The 16146-nt window shown below is 46.9% G+C and overlaps 1 protein-coding gene across 1 annotated transcript in view; it reads right to left on the bottom strand.

Annotated features, from left to right (window-relative positions):
• Positions 1–564: 564 nt before the first annotated feature.
• Positions 565–16146, bottom strand: part of RBM7 (RNA binding motif protein 7) — a 248578-nt gene continuing 232996 nt past the window's right edge. The window contains exon 5 of the mRNA XM_069614528.1: positions 565–2425. Within this exon, the coding sequence (XP_069470629.1) occupies positions 2015–2425 (411 nt within the window). The 3' untranslated portion in view covers positions 565–2014. The remainder of the gene's footprint in view (positions 2426–16146) is intronic.

Here is a 16146-nt window from a genome sequence, read left to right on the forward strand (position 1 = left end):
GAAGAACAGTGAAGTAGCAATATAAACTTTTTCGAGCTCTGCATTATGTGTGACAAACTAAGTAGGCAGAAAAAAAAACTATCTGGTGGGACCTTGGCACATGAGGGATATTGGGTACATGTCGCATTAGGGATAGTGTTGCAGTCATGCCCACTGTTGATGTCCATTTTGGATCTTTGACAAAAGAAAGAGATGCAATGCTCCATGGTTACCACTAGATGTCAGACTTTATGCACAGCATGTGACTACTACAATACAACACTTAACACATGGTTTATGGAGGACTGTTATGAACAGGCTAAAAGGAGCTAGAACCCGATCTTGTATATAATGAACCGTTGTACAGAGGTGAACAGCAGCACCAAACAGTTTGTATGGAGGTGAACAGCAGCACCAAACAGTATCCTCGGAGGCACAATCCGACCTGAAACAAAGGGTATGTTATTATAGTGCAAATATTTCACAATGCAGTTTGAAAAGGGCTTCACTATGTACCGTAAATCAAGCCGGACTGAATATGGAGCCTGAAGAGACATTAAAGGATTAGAAAACCAAACAACACAGTTTCCTTGGATTAGATTTTATCTCTCCAGTTGAAATAAAACTTTTTTCTAAACGGGTGCATTTAAAAGTAAACTCCAAATGTATAAAAACAAAAGAGCATTCCCGCTGAGTATATACATTTTAGAAATAACGCTTCTCACAAGACTGCATACATTTATGACCAACTTCACGAACAGAGTTTTCAGTTCCACCCCTAGGTACAATACTTAAGACTTTTTTCGCACTTCCGTTAAAAAAAAACATGATTTTCTAAAACTTTTTTTTGCCTAACATCAAGTCGACTGCCTCTCTTCCCTCCAAAATAAAGATACAACAGATTGGTTACCCTGAAAACCAAGAAATACTACATGTCCCCCGATTCTCATAAGATCATCAGATAACATCATATTGTAATCATTGCAGTAACTTTCAAGCAAATGCAGGAATGTATGCAGAATAGTTCTCATCGCCAATACTCCTTTAAAATACTAGTGTACATACGTTTTCCTTTTGGTGTGCAATTCCCAAAACCTGTTTCTCAAGACTGGAAATACCACGAGTACATAAAACTGATGAACACACAGCATTAGGAGTGCATCTATTGTTTAAAATAATTAGCATTCTAATAACCGACTGTGTGCGGAAGGCAAAATTGTTGTCTTGGATTAAATAAACAATCCACTGAAGGTTACAGGGCATGCACATACCTTACAAGTCACCTCACCCCAAACCCTAAGGCAAGGGAAAAGAGGGCAATTGGGAATCTAGACAACATTGACATGAGTGACTCATTAAGATGGTCTAGCTATTGCAGCATTGTGATTATTAGAGACTGGAAATAAATGCAGGCCGTTGAAGTGGACAATACTATATTCCAATGTCACTATAAAACACCATCCTATTAAGATTTTAAAAGGTGTGCATATCCACAAGCTATATTTTTCTGACGTTTATATCATCACCTCTTAATGGGTGAAATTTTATATTAAATATGTAGAAGAAATTCCACATTAGCAAACTCAAACATACTAGAACACCTGTTAATAACTGATGGCAGTATTGGGTTTTTTTTTTCACATGTATCTTGAAGCAACTGGTAAAAAGTTCCCTCCTGCAAACACGTGGAACTTGTGCAAATTAAAATGTGTAGAAAATAAGGAAATTTTCATTTACAGCTTAAAAAATATCGAATAATTTTGCAATTACTTTTTTGTGACGATGTATAGCATTTCCTTTACGAAACTACTTTTTTCAACCTCTAGCACAATAGCTTTCAAAACCAGAGGCGAAAACTGCTGGTTTACTTAGTATGCAATATATTGTTCGGTTGCTTAAAATCTTTCATAAAAATTATATTTTCTTAATTTAAAAGTGTATCAAAGATCTTCTTACTGCCACTCAATATATAGTCTTTACTGGCTGAGCAAGTTTCAGTTGAAACATGTTGGATAAGGCTCTTCCAGTTCCACTGTTAATGCCTAGAATGGCGATATTTGTTGTCTCGATGGTTCTCCTTTCTGGGCTCATAATCTTTGCTCCAGCTCTCCGGACTGCGGTCTTCATAACCATAGTCTTCTCTGCCTCTCCGATATTGATTTTCACTTGCAGAATCTCCATAACGCTGGTCTGGACTGTGGTCGCCATAACGCTGTTCCCTGCTGTAATGGCGGTTATCAGGCAGATAGGATTGGGGACTTTGTGCGGTATGCCGGTTCTTCCACTGGGAAGATGAAGCATCACGGTTGGGCTGCATTTGCGGGGCTGCATTTTGATTGTAATAATTATACTGCTGTGGTGAAGGAGAGCTCACGTTGGATTGTGGTGAAACCTGGAACCCAGACACACCTGTATATGGAGTCTGCTGCCACAAAACGTTGTTCATCTAAAAAAGGGAGAAAAGACAAGTTATCAATTTGAGATGGAGTGATCAATACTGTACCAACTTCTTTTAGTATTGGAAAGTTACACAAGTTTCAACCAGAGTGCGCGCCTCATCCTCTTATTTCTACAAAGTGTTACTAAAGTCCCAGGCTTAAGAGGCAGCAGCACCGTGGTCACCATGCCTTACCAAGGAGAGCCGTTATTATGGTTTTCCAGATTTGTGCTTTGGAGGGTAGTTGGTTCCTGGTCACCGGAAGTGAAAAGATTGTGCTACTACAACTACCAGAATCCTTTGAGACTTTAATGGAAACTAACAAGCAACACCTGAAAAGGAAAACAGCCTCCCTGATTGTTTGAGACAAGAAAACGTTTGGACAAGACAAACTGAGCTGCAGGTAAACATGACTGGGAACCAGAGCACCTCATCCTCTTTTTTTTTGTTCTTTTCTTTTTTTCTACAAGTTTCAACTTAACTGAAGAGCAATATGCAGACTGAATAGCACACATTACTGACATAATTAATTCTAGTGCTATCCTCCACACCTATCAGACTCCCAGAATGCCCTGGGTGAGCAAGGGAATCCTATTCAGAGGCCCGGGAATGGGGGGTGCTAAGGGTCCCCGAGATGTCCAGTTACCTCACGGCAGCACCTATGCAGCACTGGTCCTCACAGGCATCCGAGAGAGGGGGCGAGAGCTGGAACAGGCTACGAGCATTCCACTGGGGTATGTAGGGTTTTTAAAGGCTAAGGCAAGAGAAGCCGGGGGACGCATGCTAGCATCCACAAGAATCACTCTTCGCTACTGGGACAAAGCGCTGCAGGCAAGAGAGCTAAGCCCTGGGAAGGGTCCCTATACCCCATTGAGTCATAATAGTGAGTTCTCTCTGGGAACAGCCCCAGGGTTTTGGGCAAACTGGGAGAGGGGCACCACCCTAACACTAAAAGATTTTTCAGGACAGTGCTCCTATGCAGTTTGAGGCGTGCAAAACGAAATTCTCCCTTCCGTAGGGTGAAATGTTCCACTATGTGCAAATTAGACATTGGATCACATCCAAAGAGTATAGAGAGGAGGCCAACAGAACCCTGGTGGGTCTAGAACTTACAATAAAGGAGAGGGTCCCAAGGAAAGGTATCGCAAGACTATCAGCTACTGGATAGGGCCGTAGTGGAGGACAAAATTGCCGTATACGAGAAGTTGGGAACAGGATCTGGGCATGCCTATCTCGGAAGTAGAATGGGGGCAAATCTGGGGGAGGGTCCAGAAAAGCTCTAGATGCTCCATAATCAGCATATAAGATATACATGAGATGTTATATGATGCCACTGAGACTACATAAGGTGAATCCAGACATCCCGAGGGAGTGAAGGCATGGGACATGTGGACATGACAAAGGCCAAAAGTTTTTGGAATTAATTTCTAGGCCAATGTGTCCTAAAGGTGATCCTGCTGGGGGCAGTAGCAGAGGGCTTATATGGGGCAACTGGGGCAAGAGCAACTCTGATCACGCACATGTTGGAGGCAGCGCGGATCTCGCTGGCACATAATTATAAATCGGAATAGGGCAATGTGGTGGGTCAGACTGTGGGGCATTATGGCTATGGAGAAGTGTGCGCGTTAGCAATGAGTAAATACCAGAACTTTGTGAAGGTATGGCTTCCTTTTCATGAATTCATTGCTGAAAGAGAATCAATTTCACAAACCAACCATTTTCAGAAATGTTTTGGTGCTGTGAACTCATTAGGGGATGAACGTGGACACTGGAGGGGACACTCTGGAATGCCACGCAATAGACGTAACCTGAACCTGAGAATGTAATGACTGGCATATTGGTTGAATTAAGACCGGAGACCTGAATGTACCACCATTGTTAAGTTTGCAGGAGTTGGGCAGCAGGTGGGGGAGGGTAGGGGGTGGGAGAACATATTGGCACCAGAAACAAGCCTTGTGTTGTATTACAAATATGAATGTTACTGGTTGGTGCTCAAAATAAAGCTTGTTAAAAAAAAAATGTACAAATAAAAATGTGGACATATGAACTGCACACTTCAGTGACCAAACAGTTGTCCTTATCATTACTTAATGACGCTATTGGAGTCATACCCTGAAGTAAATAAATATTCAGTGTGCTTCAAAGTAGATTCAATTTTTCAATAAATAAAACCTAGCTCTTACAAATATATGCAGGGAAGACATTTAATTAGCTAGTACATTATACAATTTCGCAAGCGGGAGTAACAATGTGGCGTGCCCTTAAAGCTACACATTTTAATGGTGATTTTAAACCAATGACCACAGGTCTAGCTCTGACTACTTCTGGAACAGATTTGTTTTTAGGTAACAAATTCTGTAACGCCCATTAACATCTTTAACAACGTGGACTTTGTCCTTAATAGCTGTCCGTGGTGATAAAGAGGCAGACAAAAATATTTTCTGATGCAGTCAGGATTTCATACATGATTAGGCAAGAAGAGCCCTCAGGGAGCAATAGGGATATGATCAAGCACAATAAGCAATATTGATAAGCAGGAAAGAGCTTTGCAATAATAATAATGAGTAGGCAGGATATCAACAATAATGCCAGTGGCAAGAGGATGAACGAACCTTACCTCCATCAATACTAATCACCATTGGCAATGTTACTCTCACAAGATAAACAATAATAACCATCTTCCTGGAATAGCAAGAACAAGTTACTTACCCCAGGTAACGTTCTCCAAGCACCCCTTCGATTCAGTTTTATTTTAACACCTTCTTACAGGATTACCAGCATCAGAGAGTCCAAGGCAGTATATGACCTTGAAAGAGCATAAGGTGTAATGCAAGGAAATTCTAAAGTGGGACAGATTGGGAGGGGCATTGAGGAATAAGTGGGAGGCACATCCAACCGAAAGAACTTAACATTGGGTAAGTAACTTGTTCTTCAAATGGATTGTGTCCTCCCACGTATTCCTCATCTTTAGATAGACTGCCAAAGCTGTGTGAGTTTTGGAGGAGGGATTACGAACTTTCAGATTTGTTTTTAAGATTCGTCATGGACAGACGGCCTTTATAAATCCTCCTTCCTGGCCTGAAGAAGAATCCAGGCAGTAATTTTGTGAAAGTGTGTAAAGAGTAGACCACGTGGCTGCTGCACAAATAATCATTTATCAGCACCCCTCTTTGCAAAGCAGATGTTGCCATGCCCTCTTGGAATGGTCCCTCTGGCCATCTGGGGGGTATCTTTCTCAGCCAATCGGTAGCATTCTGTAATGCTCAATATTATCCATATGGACAATGTTTGTTTTTTGACTGCTAGTCCAAACATGTGACCAGTATACCCTAAAATAAATTGGTCATCTTGACGTATTTTAGCCATCTTTGAAATGTAAAAGCGAAGTGCTTTCTTGGATCTAATCTATGTAAGCTTTTCCTCATCCTTGCTAGGGCATGGAGGCGGATGACAATGCATTACTTACCGTAAAAGCATTTCGGATGGTTGTATCTGCCTAGATTCACATGCTGTGCATAGGTCCGACATCCAGTGGTCACTGCGGAGTATTGCATTTTGTTTTTCGTAGTCGAAAAGGGGACGTCGACAAGGCGTGTCTGAAACACTATCCCTATAGTGACGTGCGTTGTACCCACAATCCCTCACGCGTCGAGGTCCCTCTGTTTGTATTTTTCTGCCCTGAGGGAGCCTTCTAGACGTGAGTGAGTACAGAAAAGAGAAATATAAAAAGGAAGTCTATGTTCCTTCCATCCGAGCGGGGAGGAAGGGTGGGCGCATGTGAATCTAAGCAGATACAACCATCAGAAATGCTTTTACGGTAAGTAATGCATTGTCTTCTGATGTTTGTTAATCTGCTTAGAATCACATGCTGTGCATAGACTAGCGAGCAGTACCCGGAGTTGGCGGTGGGTTATGAGAAGGAACAGTAGAGAAAAAAGAGGTCTTAATACTGCCTGTCCCACCTGGGAGTCAGATCTCGAGTGTGCTTCTAGACAGTAGTGTTTTGTAAAGGTGTGCACAGAACTCCAGGTAGCCGCTTTGCAGATGGACTCAAGGGGAACATTTACAATGAATGCTATGGACGCCCCCGTGCCTCGAGTAGAGTGTGCTCTTGGCTTAAAGGGCAGTTCTCTCTTAGCAAGAGTATAGCAGAGAGTGATGCATTGAACAATCCATCTGGAAATAGTGGACTTTGAAACTGCATCCCCTTCTCTTCCTGCTGCCACCGAGACGAAGAACTGTTTAGTCTTCCTCAGTGGTCTGGTTCTTTCCATGTAGAACATGACCGCTCTGTGCACATCCAGTGTATGCAGACTTTTTTCTCCCAAGTTGGAAGGGTTTTGAAAGAACGTTGGTAGTTGACTGGTTTACATGGAATTTCGAGATTAATTTCGGTGCAAACCTTGGGTGTGTGCGTAGAACCACCTTATCTTTGTGAACTGTTACAGGAGTTGTAGATGTCCAAATTCTATGATCTCAGGAGCCAGGCTGCTAAGTTCATGTTCTGGGGGCATGGATGCAGAGTCCTGCCCTTGTCTTGTGACAGCATGTTGTACGGGCAGGGGAGTTTCACTGGGGGAGATAGAGACATCTCCATCAAGTGAGCGAACCATGGCTGTCGGGCCAACATTGGGGCCACCAGTATCATGGTCACTTGATCCTGGTGCATCTTGTGCACCACCTTGTTGAGAAGGGGAGTCGGGGGAAAGCGTAAACAAATTTCCCTGACCATTGAATCGACAGACCGTTCCCCTTGGATTGGTTCTGGGGGTACCTGGAGGCGTAACTTTGGCATTGTGAGTTCTCCAGGGTTGCAAACAGGTCTATTTCTGGGAATCCCCATTGCGTGAAGACGTCGAAGACGATGTCTTCGTGCAGTCGCCATTCGTACTCTTCGGGCAGGGGGAAATCTCTGCTGAGTTGTCTGCCAGCAGATTGAGTTCCCCTGGTACATGTTGTGACAGTAGGAACATGTTTTGTTTGAGAGCCCACTTCCATATATTTTGGGCCAGTTTGGACAGTCCTGGAGAGTGGGCGCCCCCCTGCTTGTTGATGTAGTAGATGGCTGTGGTGCTTTCTGTAAGGACCATCACTGTTTTGCCTTGTAGGTGTTCCTGGAAGGCTTTTAGCGCCTTGAACACAGCTAGTAGCTCCAGTAGATTTATGTGTTTGGATGCTACGTTCGGAGTCCACACTCCGTGAGCAGTCTGATGGGATAGGTGAGCCCCCCATCCTGTGAGGGATGCGTCTGTGGTTAGAGTGGCTTCCGCCGCGGGTGTGGCAAAGGGTCTCCCTCTTACCAGGTTTTCCTTTGTCCACCACCGTAGCGAGAGAACCAAGGCCTGCGAGACCACCACTAGATCGTCCCATAGTCCGCTGGCCTGACACCACTGGCTGTTGAGCCACTCTTGCTTTGGTCGCATGCGCAGGCGCGCATGAGGTACCAAATAAATACACAACGCCATCATTCCTAGCAAGCGCATTGCTTTGCGTACCGTCACCTCTCGACCGGCCACACATTAAGGGATCTGAAACAGCATGTTTTGGACCCTCTCGTTGTAGGGGAAGACAAGGCCGTCCTTTGTTTGAATTAGAGCCCCTAGGAATTGTTTGATCTGGCTGGGGTCTAGGATGGACTTCTTTTCGTTGATGGAGAAGCCCAGCTGGAACAAAAGGTCTACAGTCTTTTGGGTATTGGAGAAGCATGTTTCGTAAGAATCCCCTGTTATGAGCCAGTCGTCGAGGTAAGGGTAAACTGGGATGGACAACCTGCGCAGGTGGGCCGCTGGCACTACCTTCGTGAATACCCTTGGTGCAGATGCTATGCCGAAGGGTAGCACTCTGAACTGGTAGTGTTTGCCCTCTATCATGAACCTGAGGTTATTTTCTGTGCGCTGGCAACATTAAAATATGAAAGTATGCATTTTTCATGTCTAGTGTTGTCATGTAATCTCCTTGTGATAGCAGGTTGATCACTTCCTGTAAGGTCACCATACGAAACTTCTGGGGTTTGACAAACTTGTTCGCTGGGCGCAGATCTAATACAGGGCGCATGGTTAGATCCTTTTTGGGTACAAGGAAGTACACTGAATAAATACCTTCCGTTACCTGAGATAGAGGCACGACCTTTATGGCTCTTTTTTCCAGCAGTTGTTCTACTTCTTGGAGAAGGATGGCAAGGTGTTCTGGTGTCATGCGTCGTCCCCTCGGGGGTCTGTATGTTGGGGAAACATTGAATTCGATGCAGTATCCGTGGGCTACGGTGGAAAGTACCCAGCGGTCTGACGTTATTCCCTCCCATGCTGGAAGAAAGGATGTTAGCCGGCCCCCGACCGGTGTTGCATGGGAGGGGACGCGAATCTTCGCGTCACTTGGTGTTGTTGGGGGCTTGGGAGCCTCTGGGGGTGGACCCCCGACCTCTCCCTTTGCCACGGCGCTGGCCTCTTTGGCTGTACTGCCCACTATTGGTCTGGTAATTGGTGGCAGGGTACTGTTGCTGCTGATTCTGTTGTTGGCGCTGGCCACGAAAAAAGCGTTTGTTGCCATAGCCGCGTCTGGTAGTGGGCTTAGAGATCTGGTCAAGAGTTTTGATAGTATCGAACTCTTTTTTAGCCATCTCCAGAGCCTCATCCACCGCTTTCCCGAAGAGGTTTGAGTCTTCAATAAGTTTATTTATTAAAGACGCCTGTGTCTCCAGTTTGAATCCTGAGTTACGCAGCCATACATGGCGTTTTAGGAGTATTCCCTGAACCAGGGAACGTCCCGCTGTCTCTGCAGCATCCAGAGAGTTCTTCACAATGCTCTGGTTGACCTGGGTTCCTTCGCCAATAGTTGATAGCAGGCGTGTCCGTAGCGGTTCCGGCACTTCTTCGGCGTCTTTGCGCAGTTTCGCCCACTGCGCGTCCGTGTAGCTAGCAAGGAATTATTGTTCGCAATTCTTGCAGAAAAGGCAGCCGAGGATGTGATTCTCTTTCCAAGGGCATATAATCTCTTGCCCTCCTTGTCAGGTGGTGCCTTGCTGGTGGACAGCGGCACCCCTGCCCTCTTCCTTGTATTAGTTACTACAAGGGAGTCAGGAATAGAATGTCCCCTGATGTACAGCGGATCTGAGGGTGAAGGAGTGAAAAGTTTTTCAATTCTTGGATTAACTCCTCTGATTTGTGCGGGCGTGGATAGCAAAGGGATGATTCTTCTCTTCACTGAAGCGAGGAGGGGAATGGTCTGGCTGACCGGGGGTTTCTCCTTAATTACTCTTTCCACGAAGTCTATTTCAGGAGTTATCTCCCCAGTGTCCAGTTCGAAATGTGCTGCTGCTCTGCGCAACAGGGCATTGAATGTGGGCTGATCGTCTATGGGAGACGTGTTCCTAACAGGTGAATTGTCAGGAGGATTTAGGTTCAGGACATCAGTGTCCGAATATACTGATGGATTACCAGGGATGTGAAGGCCCTTCTTCTGGATTTTCTCCGAAGCCTTCTCCTACCATGTCTGGGCTGTCTTCCAGACCTTCCTCCTGGTTCTGTCCCTCTTCATCGTCCACAAATTCATCCTCCTCCTCCAAGTATTGTTCCTCACCAGTGAGGTCATACACATTATGGAAATCTGAGGCTGTGTCCTGCTGGGAGGGGTTGAATAGTCTCGGATATTTAGCCCTGGGGTCCTCCTGAGGCCCTTCTCTTGTTCTCTTGGGAGTGGGAGGGTTCTGGGTCTTCATAAACCTCTCCATTCTCTCCATGCAGAGATGGAGCCTTTCCATGGTCTCATGGGGTACCCCTGAGCGGTCTAGCGGGGGAAAATTAGTGTCTTCCGCCTGAAAACGGCTCGACCTCTCCCATAACGTCGAGGAAAGTGTCCCGTCGCCTTCAGAAAAGCCTTCCGGTGTGCTGGGGGTCCCCCCGACTGAAGGGGTTAGTCCCTGTCTTTCTTCGGGCCTTTTCGGCGTGTCTTTCAACCTTTGCGTAGCGCTCGACGTGTCTTTCGGCGTACGCTTCTGGGCGTCGGCTACAACGATCCTCGCCAAGCTCTCTGCGACTAGTTTGTCAGAGGAGGGCTGTGGTTTCGACGTTACGGGTGTCGATCGTTCTACGGCGGCGTGCGCTCTCTGCTGGTGCGCGCCGGCCGATGGTTTGGGGGCGGCACCCTTATTTGCCGAAAGCCCAGTCGCTGGTCACGGCTGCGAGAGGGGCTTCGAACCTGAACGGTCCGAGGAGGCCGCCGGTGGAGCCTGCGTCTCCTTGGGCGCTGATGCTTTCTTCGTCTTCGACGAAGAAGAGCCGTGGGTTGTGTGCTTATGTGTGGTATCGTGTGCGTCAGTGTCGCCGGGGTGTTCATCCCCATAAGCAGGGCGTGAGCCGAGCCCGTCGGGCCGGGGACAGACGACGAAGAGCGCGAGCGCTCTTTAGAGGGGTCTACGACTTCCGTAGCGGAGGTCGTGTTATCACGTTCCTCGTCACTGTCGGTGGTAGCAGCGGCGGGTGAGGAATCGGCCTTCGACATAGCGTAGGCCGCCCACCTCTTGACCCTACGGTCTTTTAGAGTCTTTGGCTTAAGAAGCCGACAAACCGTGCAACCCTCCCTCCTTGTGATCGAGGGGCAAGCAGCGGTTACACCGTGAATGCTTGTCCTTCCAAGTGAACTTGCCCTTGCAACACGGGCAAAACCTAAAGGGTGTCCTCTCCATAGCTGAGGCAGTAAATCGTGATAACGACCCCAAGGGAAAGGAAGGGGAAAGGGAAAGGCATTCTCAGAAAGGAAACCGAGATGTCCCACGACCCCACTCTCCCTACTGTATTTGGCCTGCGAGGCCAGGCCACGTGTTCGGCAACGCCGAAGGATCTCCTCCGCTCGTCCCCTCCGTCGAAGATCTTGCTCGGCGGAGAAACAGCTTCACAACTGCGTTGAGGGAGGGATCTATGTATTATATATTAATAAGAAAACGACCAAAGGTCGAGGAGATGAAATCTGCAATGTCTCTCGAGGAGCTCCGCGTAAAGGCGACCAGTAGCTGGGCGGAAAAAAACAATCTGAGGGACCTCGACGCGTGAGGGATTGTGGGTACAACGCACGTCACTATAGGGATAGTGTTTCAGACACGCCTTGTCGACGTCCCCTTTTCGACTACGAAAAACAAAATGCAATACTCCGCAGAGACCACTGGATGTCGGACCTATGCGCAGCATGTGATTCTAAGCAAATTAACAAACATCAGAAAAAATGATATAGGTGGAAATCGGATACAATTTTCGGAAGAAAAGTTGGGTTGACTTTAAGAACGACCTTGTCCTTATAGAAGTTTGTAAATGGTGGTTTACGAGAAAGCCTGTGGGCTGATGTTAATGCGACTAATAAGATGGTCTTAAAAGTGAATATTCTCAATGGACACAAATGGAGCAGCTCAAAAAGGAGCACACAATACATTTTAGTACAAGATTCAGATCCCAAATTGGAACTTGAAATTGAGAAGTAGGGAACAAGTTAGTGAACCCTTTTAGAAATTGTATGACCAACAGCTTGAAATAGGACACCTCTTCCGACGTGCTCTTGCAGATCGAAATTGCCTAGTATCCTTTGATGTTTCCAATCTGGAGCCCCAGATTTGCCAAATAGAACAAAAAAAAAAAAAAAAGAAGAACATCACAGGTGTATTACACTGAAAAGGGTCCACATTTTCTCTGCACCAGCTGCAAAATGTATTCCAATGGCAGCGGTACAAGGATCACGCTGGCCTTATGGGCGAAAGCAAAATCTACATTACGTCATCCAGGAGGTCCCAAACCGTACATCGCAACCTCTCAAACCATGCGTGAAGGTTGAGTGCCTTGACCTCTGGACGGAGAACCTGACCACCCCCTCCCCTCTTGTGAGAGAAGGTCCTCTTTGTGGAAGATGTGTTGGGTACTACGTCCTCCTGGTGCAAACCGGAGTAATTAGGATCATGGACTTACCAAAGTTTCTCATCCTCTTGATCACATTAGGAAGGACGGGGACTGGAGGAAACTCATACGAGTGGAAAATCACAGTCCACTACAAATGCGTCCCCTAGAGATCCTCTTGGGGGAAATTCCAGGGGAAATTCCCTGGATCAAACAGTTTGCACTTTTCGTTGACATTGATTGCGAACAGATCTACTTGAGGGGAAACCCAAAGGGTGAAGAGCTCTTGAAGGAATTCCTGAGCTAGCTCCCACTTGTGGGAGACTGCTCTCCCTGCTCAGATTGTCGACCACTGTGTTCTCTCCAGCCAGGTAAACTGCTGCTAAGGAGATTCCTCCCTGGATTGCCCAGAACCAGAGCTGCATTGTCTTATGCACAGTGGTAGTGACCCTGGACCACCTCTTTTTTGGAGGTAGCAAACAGACACTGTTGTCCATCATTATCAGGACATTTGCTCCCCGTACAGAGGGCAGAAAGGCCTTCAGTGTCAGTATGATTGCCCTCAGCTCCAAAAGGTTGAAGTGTAGTTTGGACTCTGAAAGAGAACAATGACAGCTGACCGTCAGATTGGCGTGGGCTTACCACCCTGTGAGGAATCCATAACTACCGTTATCTCCGGCCATGGTTGCCAGAAAGGTTCCACCTTCAGAATATTGTCCTTGCGGGCCCACCACAGGAGATCCTGTCCCACCATGCTTGGAACCTCAAGTACATCTCACACGCAAGCCAATAATTGTGACCACTGTTCTGAGAGCCCATTGGAGGGATCTCATCCTCTGGCACCAGGAAAATGCAGGCTGCCATGAAGCCGAGCAACCTCAAAAAGTCATAGGACGGAAGACGCTGGGCACTCTGGATTTTGGTGACCATCTGCAGAATATGTTAATCCCTCACCTCGGGTGGCGAGGCTTTTCCCAAGGATGCATCCAGGACTGCTCTGATGAACTGGAGTCTGAGATAGTATCATGAGGAAGTTCTTGTAATTGATGGAGAAGCCCAGGCGGTGGAGAGAAGAACAAGTTACTTACCATATCTGGTAACGTTCTTTCGATGGGATGTTCCTCCGACGTATTCCACATCTATGACAGGTAATGTCCACAGCTGTGCTGCTTAGAAACATTTTCGGCAGAGGGTGTCCTGCGTCGATCCATTGTCCCTCGAGGGTCGACGTCACCGGATGTTATATATATAGGACGCACGGCGCCCGTATCCTCAGTTGTAGTTTTTTCCCAGAAAGTGTGGCACCAATCTCCTGCCAGTATAACTGTAGATAGCCTTGCGGAAACGTAAGCTACAAATGCATAGGAAATTCAGTAGAGGGGCAGGCTGGGAGGGCGATGTGGAATACATTGAAGGAACATCCTATCGAAAGAACGTTACCAGATATGGTAAGTAACTTGCTCTTCGAGGGGAATTGTGTCCTCCGACTTATTCCACATCTATGACAGACTCCCAAAGCAGTACCAACTTATGGAGGTGGGAAAAGAATTTACAATTTAGAATTTTAGAATGCCCAATCAAATGGCTGAATAAAGCACTGCCTTACCAAAGGCCAAATCCTGCCCATGGATGGAGTCCAAGGAATAGTGTCTCACAAAAGTATGGACAGAGGTCCATGTGGCTGCTTCGCAAATATTGCGAATACCCCTCTGTAGAGCAGTGCAGGCAGCCACACCTCTATTAGAGTGAGCCTGTAAGCCTACTGGAGGGTCCTTCCCACCAAACGGTAACACTCAGATCGTCAAAATGATCCATCTGGACAAGGTCTGCTTGGAAACAGCCTGACCCAAGCGCCTTCCAGCATAACCAACAAAGAGCTGATCGTCCACTCTGACCCGGGACATCCGTGAGAGATAGAAACTCAAAGCTCTCCTAGGATCCAACCTATGGAGCCTCTCCTCTTCCTTACCAGGATGTGGAGGAGAATAAAACACCGGAGGAATCACCTTCTGGCTCAAATGGAATTCCGACACAACCTTCGGAAGAAAAGAAGGCCACACCCACATGACAACCCGGTCCTTATGGAAAACAGTAAAGGGTGGCTTGGCGGAAAGTGCCTGCAACTCACTCTGCGTGCGGAAGTAACCGGAACTAAAAACACGGTTTTAAAGGATAACAGTCGCAACGGACAAGAATGTAAGGGCTGAAACGGAGCTCCCATTAGGAACTTTAATACCAAATTCAAATCCCATCCCGGCACCTGGATAGGTGACGGTGGAAACACATTAGTTAGCCCTTTTAGAAACTGGGAAATCAAAGGAATCTTAAAATAAGAACATTCCTTAGACGAGCGCTTAAATATGGACAGCGCCGCCAGGTAACCCTTAATGGTACCCACTTGCAGGCCCTTGTGGGCTAAAGCAAGCAAAAAAAGACAAAACCAAAAGGAACGGAACATTGGAAAGGATCCACATTCTGTACCTGTTACGCTCACCTGGCTACCACAGGGGCGTCGGTCGGACCCGGACTGCTGCGGCCTCCACCAACGTGATGCGTAGTGCAGAGATGACCGACTGGACTGGCCCTCCTAATCTCGTCAGCTTGACCCGTAGAAGGATTCTCCTGCAAGTGTAGAGAGAAATTTAGCCACGCGTGGATTCTAGTGATGGCACCTTCCAGCTCTCCCCACTAATCACCTCCAAAATCCCCTTCCAGTACCCTCACCTTATATTCTTGAAAGATGAGCTCTCCATCCTGCGTGGATTGCAGGGGTGCGTAGACACCAGTTGCTTCACTGGTTAAAAGGCGTTGGGGTGTTCCGGACAAGAGTTGACTATGAGGTTCCTGGCGAAGACCAGGAAGTATAGAGTTCATAGAAATCAATATGTCCGATGTTCACTCTTGTCCCATTCCTTTCTTATCTTGCAGTGGAGTTCGAGAAAAGATGGTCTTGTGGTGGTAGATGGCGTTCAGGTAAGAGTCTGTATTACCCGATGCTGTCCGGTAAATGAAGCATGTATTTAACATGTTTTCTCTCCGTTTTCAGATGCGGCGTTTGAAGATGTGAAGAGTTAAAGAATAATGCCTCCGGTGGTAAATCAGGTAAGTCTATGGTGGTAAGAGAGAATGCATTTGTTGGCCTCTCGGCTCACCTGGTTATTTCTTTTGTCCCCAGATGCCGGAGCCCGGCGAAGAAATGATGGAGGCAGCGCCGGATCGAAAGGTGCTGTGAGGACTGGTGAGTATGGCGCGGCGCTGCAGCTGGCGATGTGAGTAGAAAGAATGTCCTTTCCAGGTGCTGAGATGTGATTGTTCTGGAATCAGGTGAGAAACTGGAATAAAGTTTGTTTTCTAACCCTGCCTCTACTTTCCTTCCTCTCTAGGAGCTCCAAATTCAGGACAGGCGTGGCAGAGGTCTATAAGATGACTTGCAGGCATGGTGAGCGTTACCTTGCTGGATGCAGAATAACACGAAGCCTGTGTTGCTGGTCGGGCGTGGTTTAAATAGCCTCAGGTAAGAAGTCCCTAGAACCACACCCGAGTAAAAAAAAAATAGTCCCTGTAGTAAAATAGTCCCTTTCAGGCTTCATGTTGGATTGGAGTCATTTGCAGCATGGTCTGCCTGAGGCAAGTAATGATTGAGCCTGGCGCCTTAGTCGCCAGGACTGAACGCAGATAGCCCCTAGCCGGGGCTGCTGAGGTTTTACTAAATGTCTAGATGCCTGCTCCTGGGGCTGATGGGCTTGGTCCGGATGCCTGGGGGTAGGCATCATGACAGTACCCTGCACCAGTCACAGAACTTTCTCCAACGGCAATGGTACAGGGATTGCGTTGCAGGCCTTCTGGCCGAAAGCAACA

The sequence above is a fragment of the Ambystoma mexicanum genome, chromosome 9, assembly GCF_040938575.1.
Source record: "Ambystoma mexicanum isolate Mex_15411 chromosome 9, UKY_AmexF1_1, whole genome shotgun sequence".
Lineage (NCBI taxonomy): Eukaryota > Metazoa > Chordata > Amphibia > Caudata > Ambystomatidae > Ambystoma > Ambystoma mexicanum.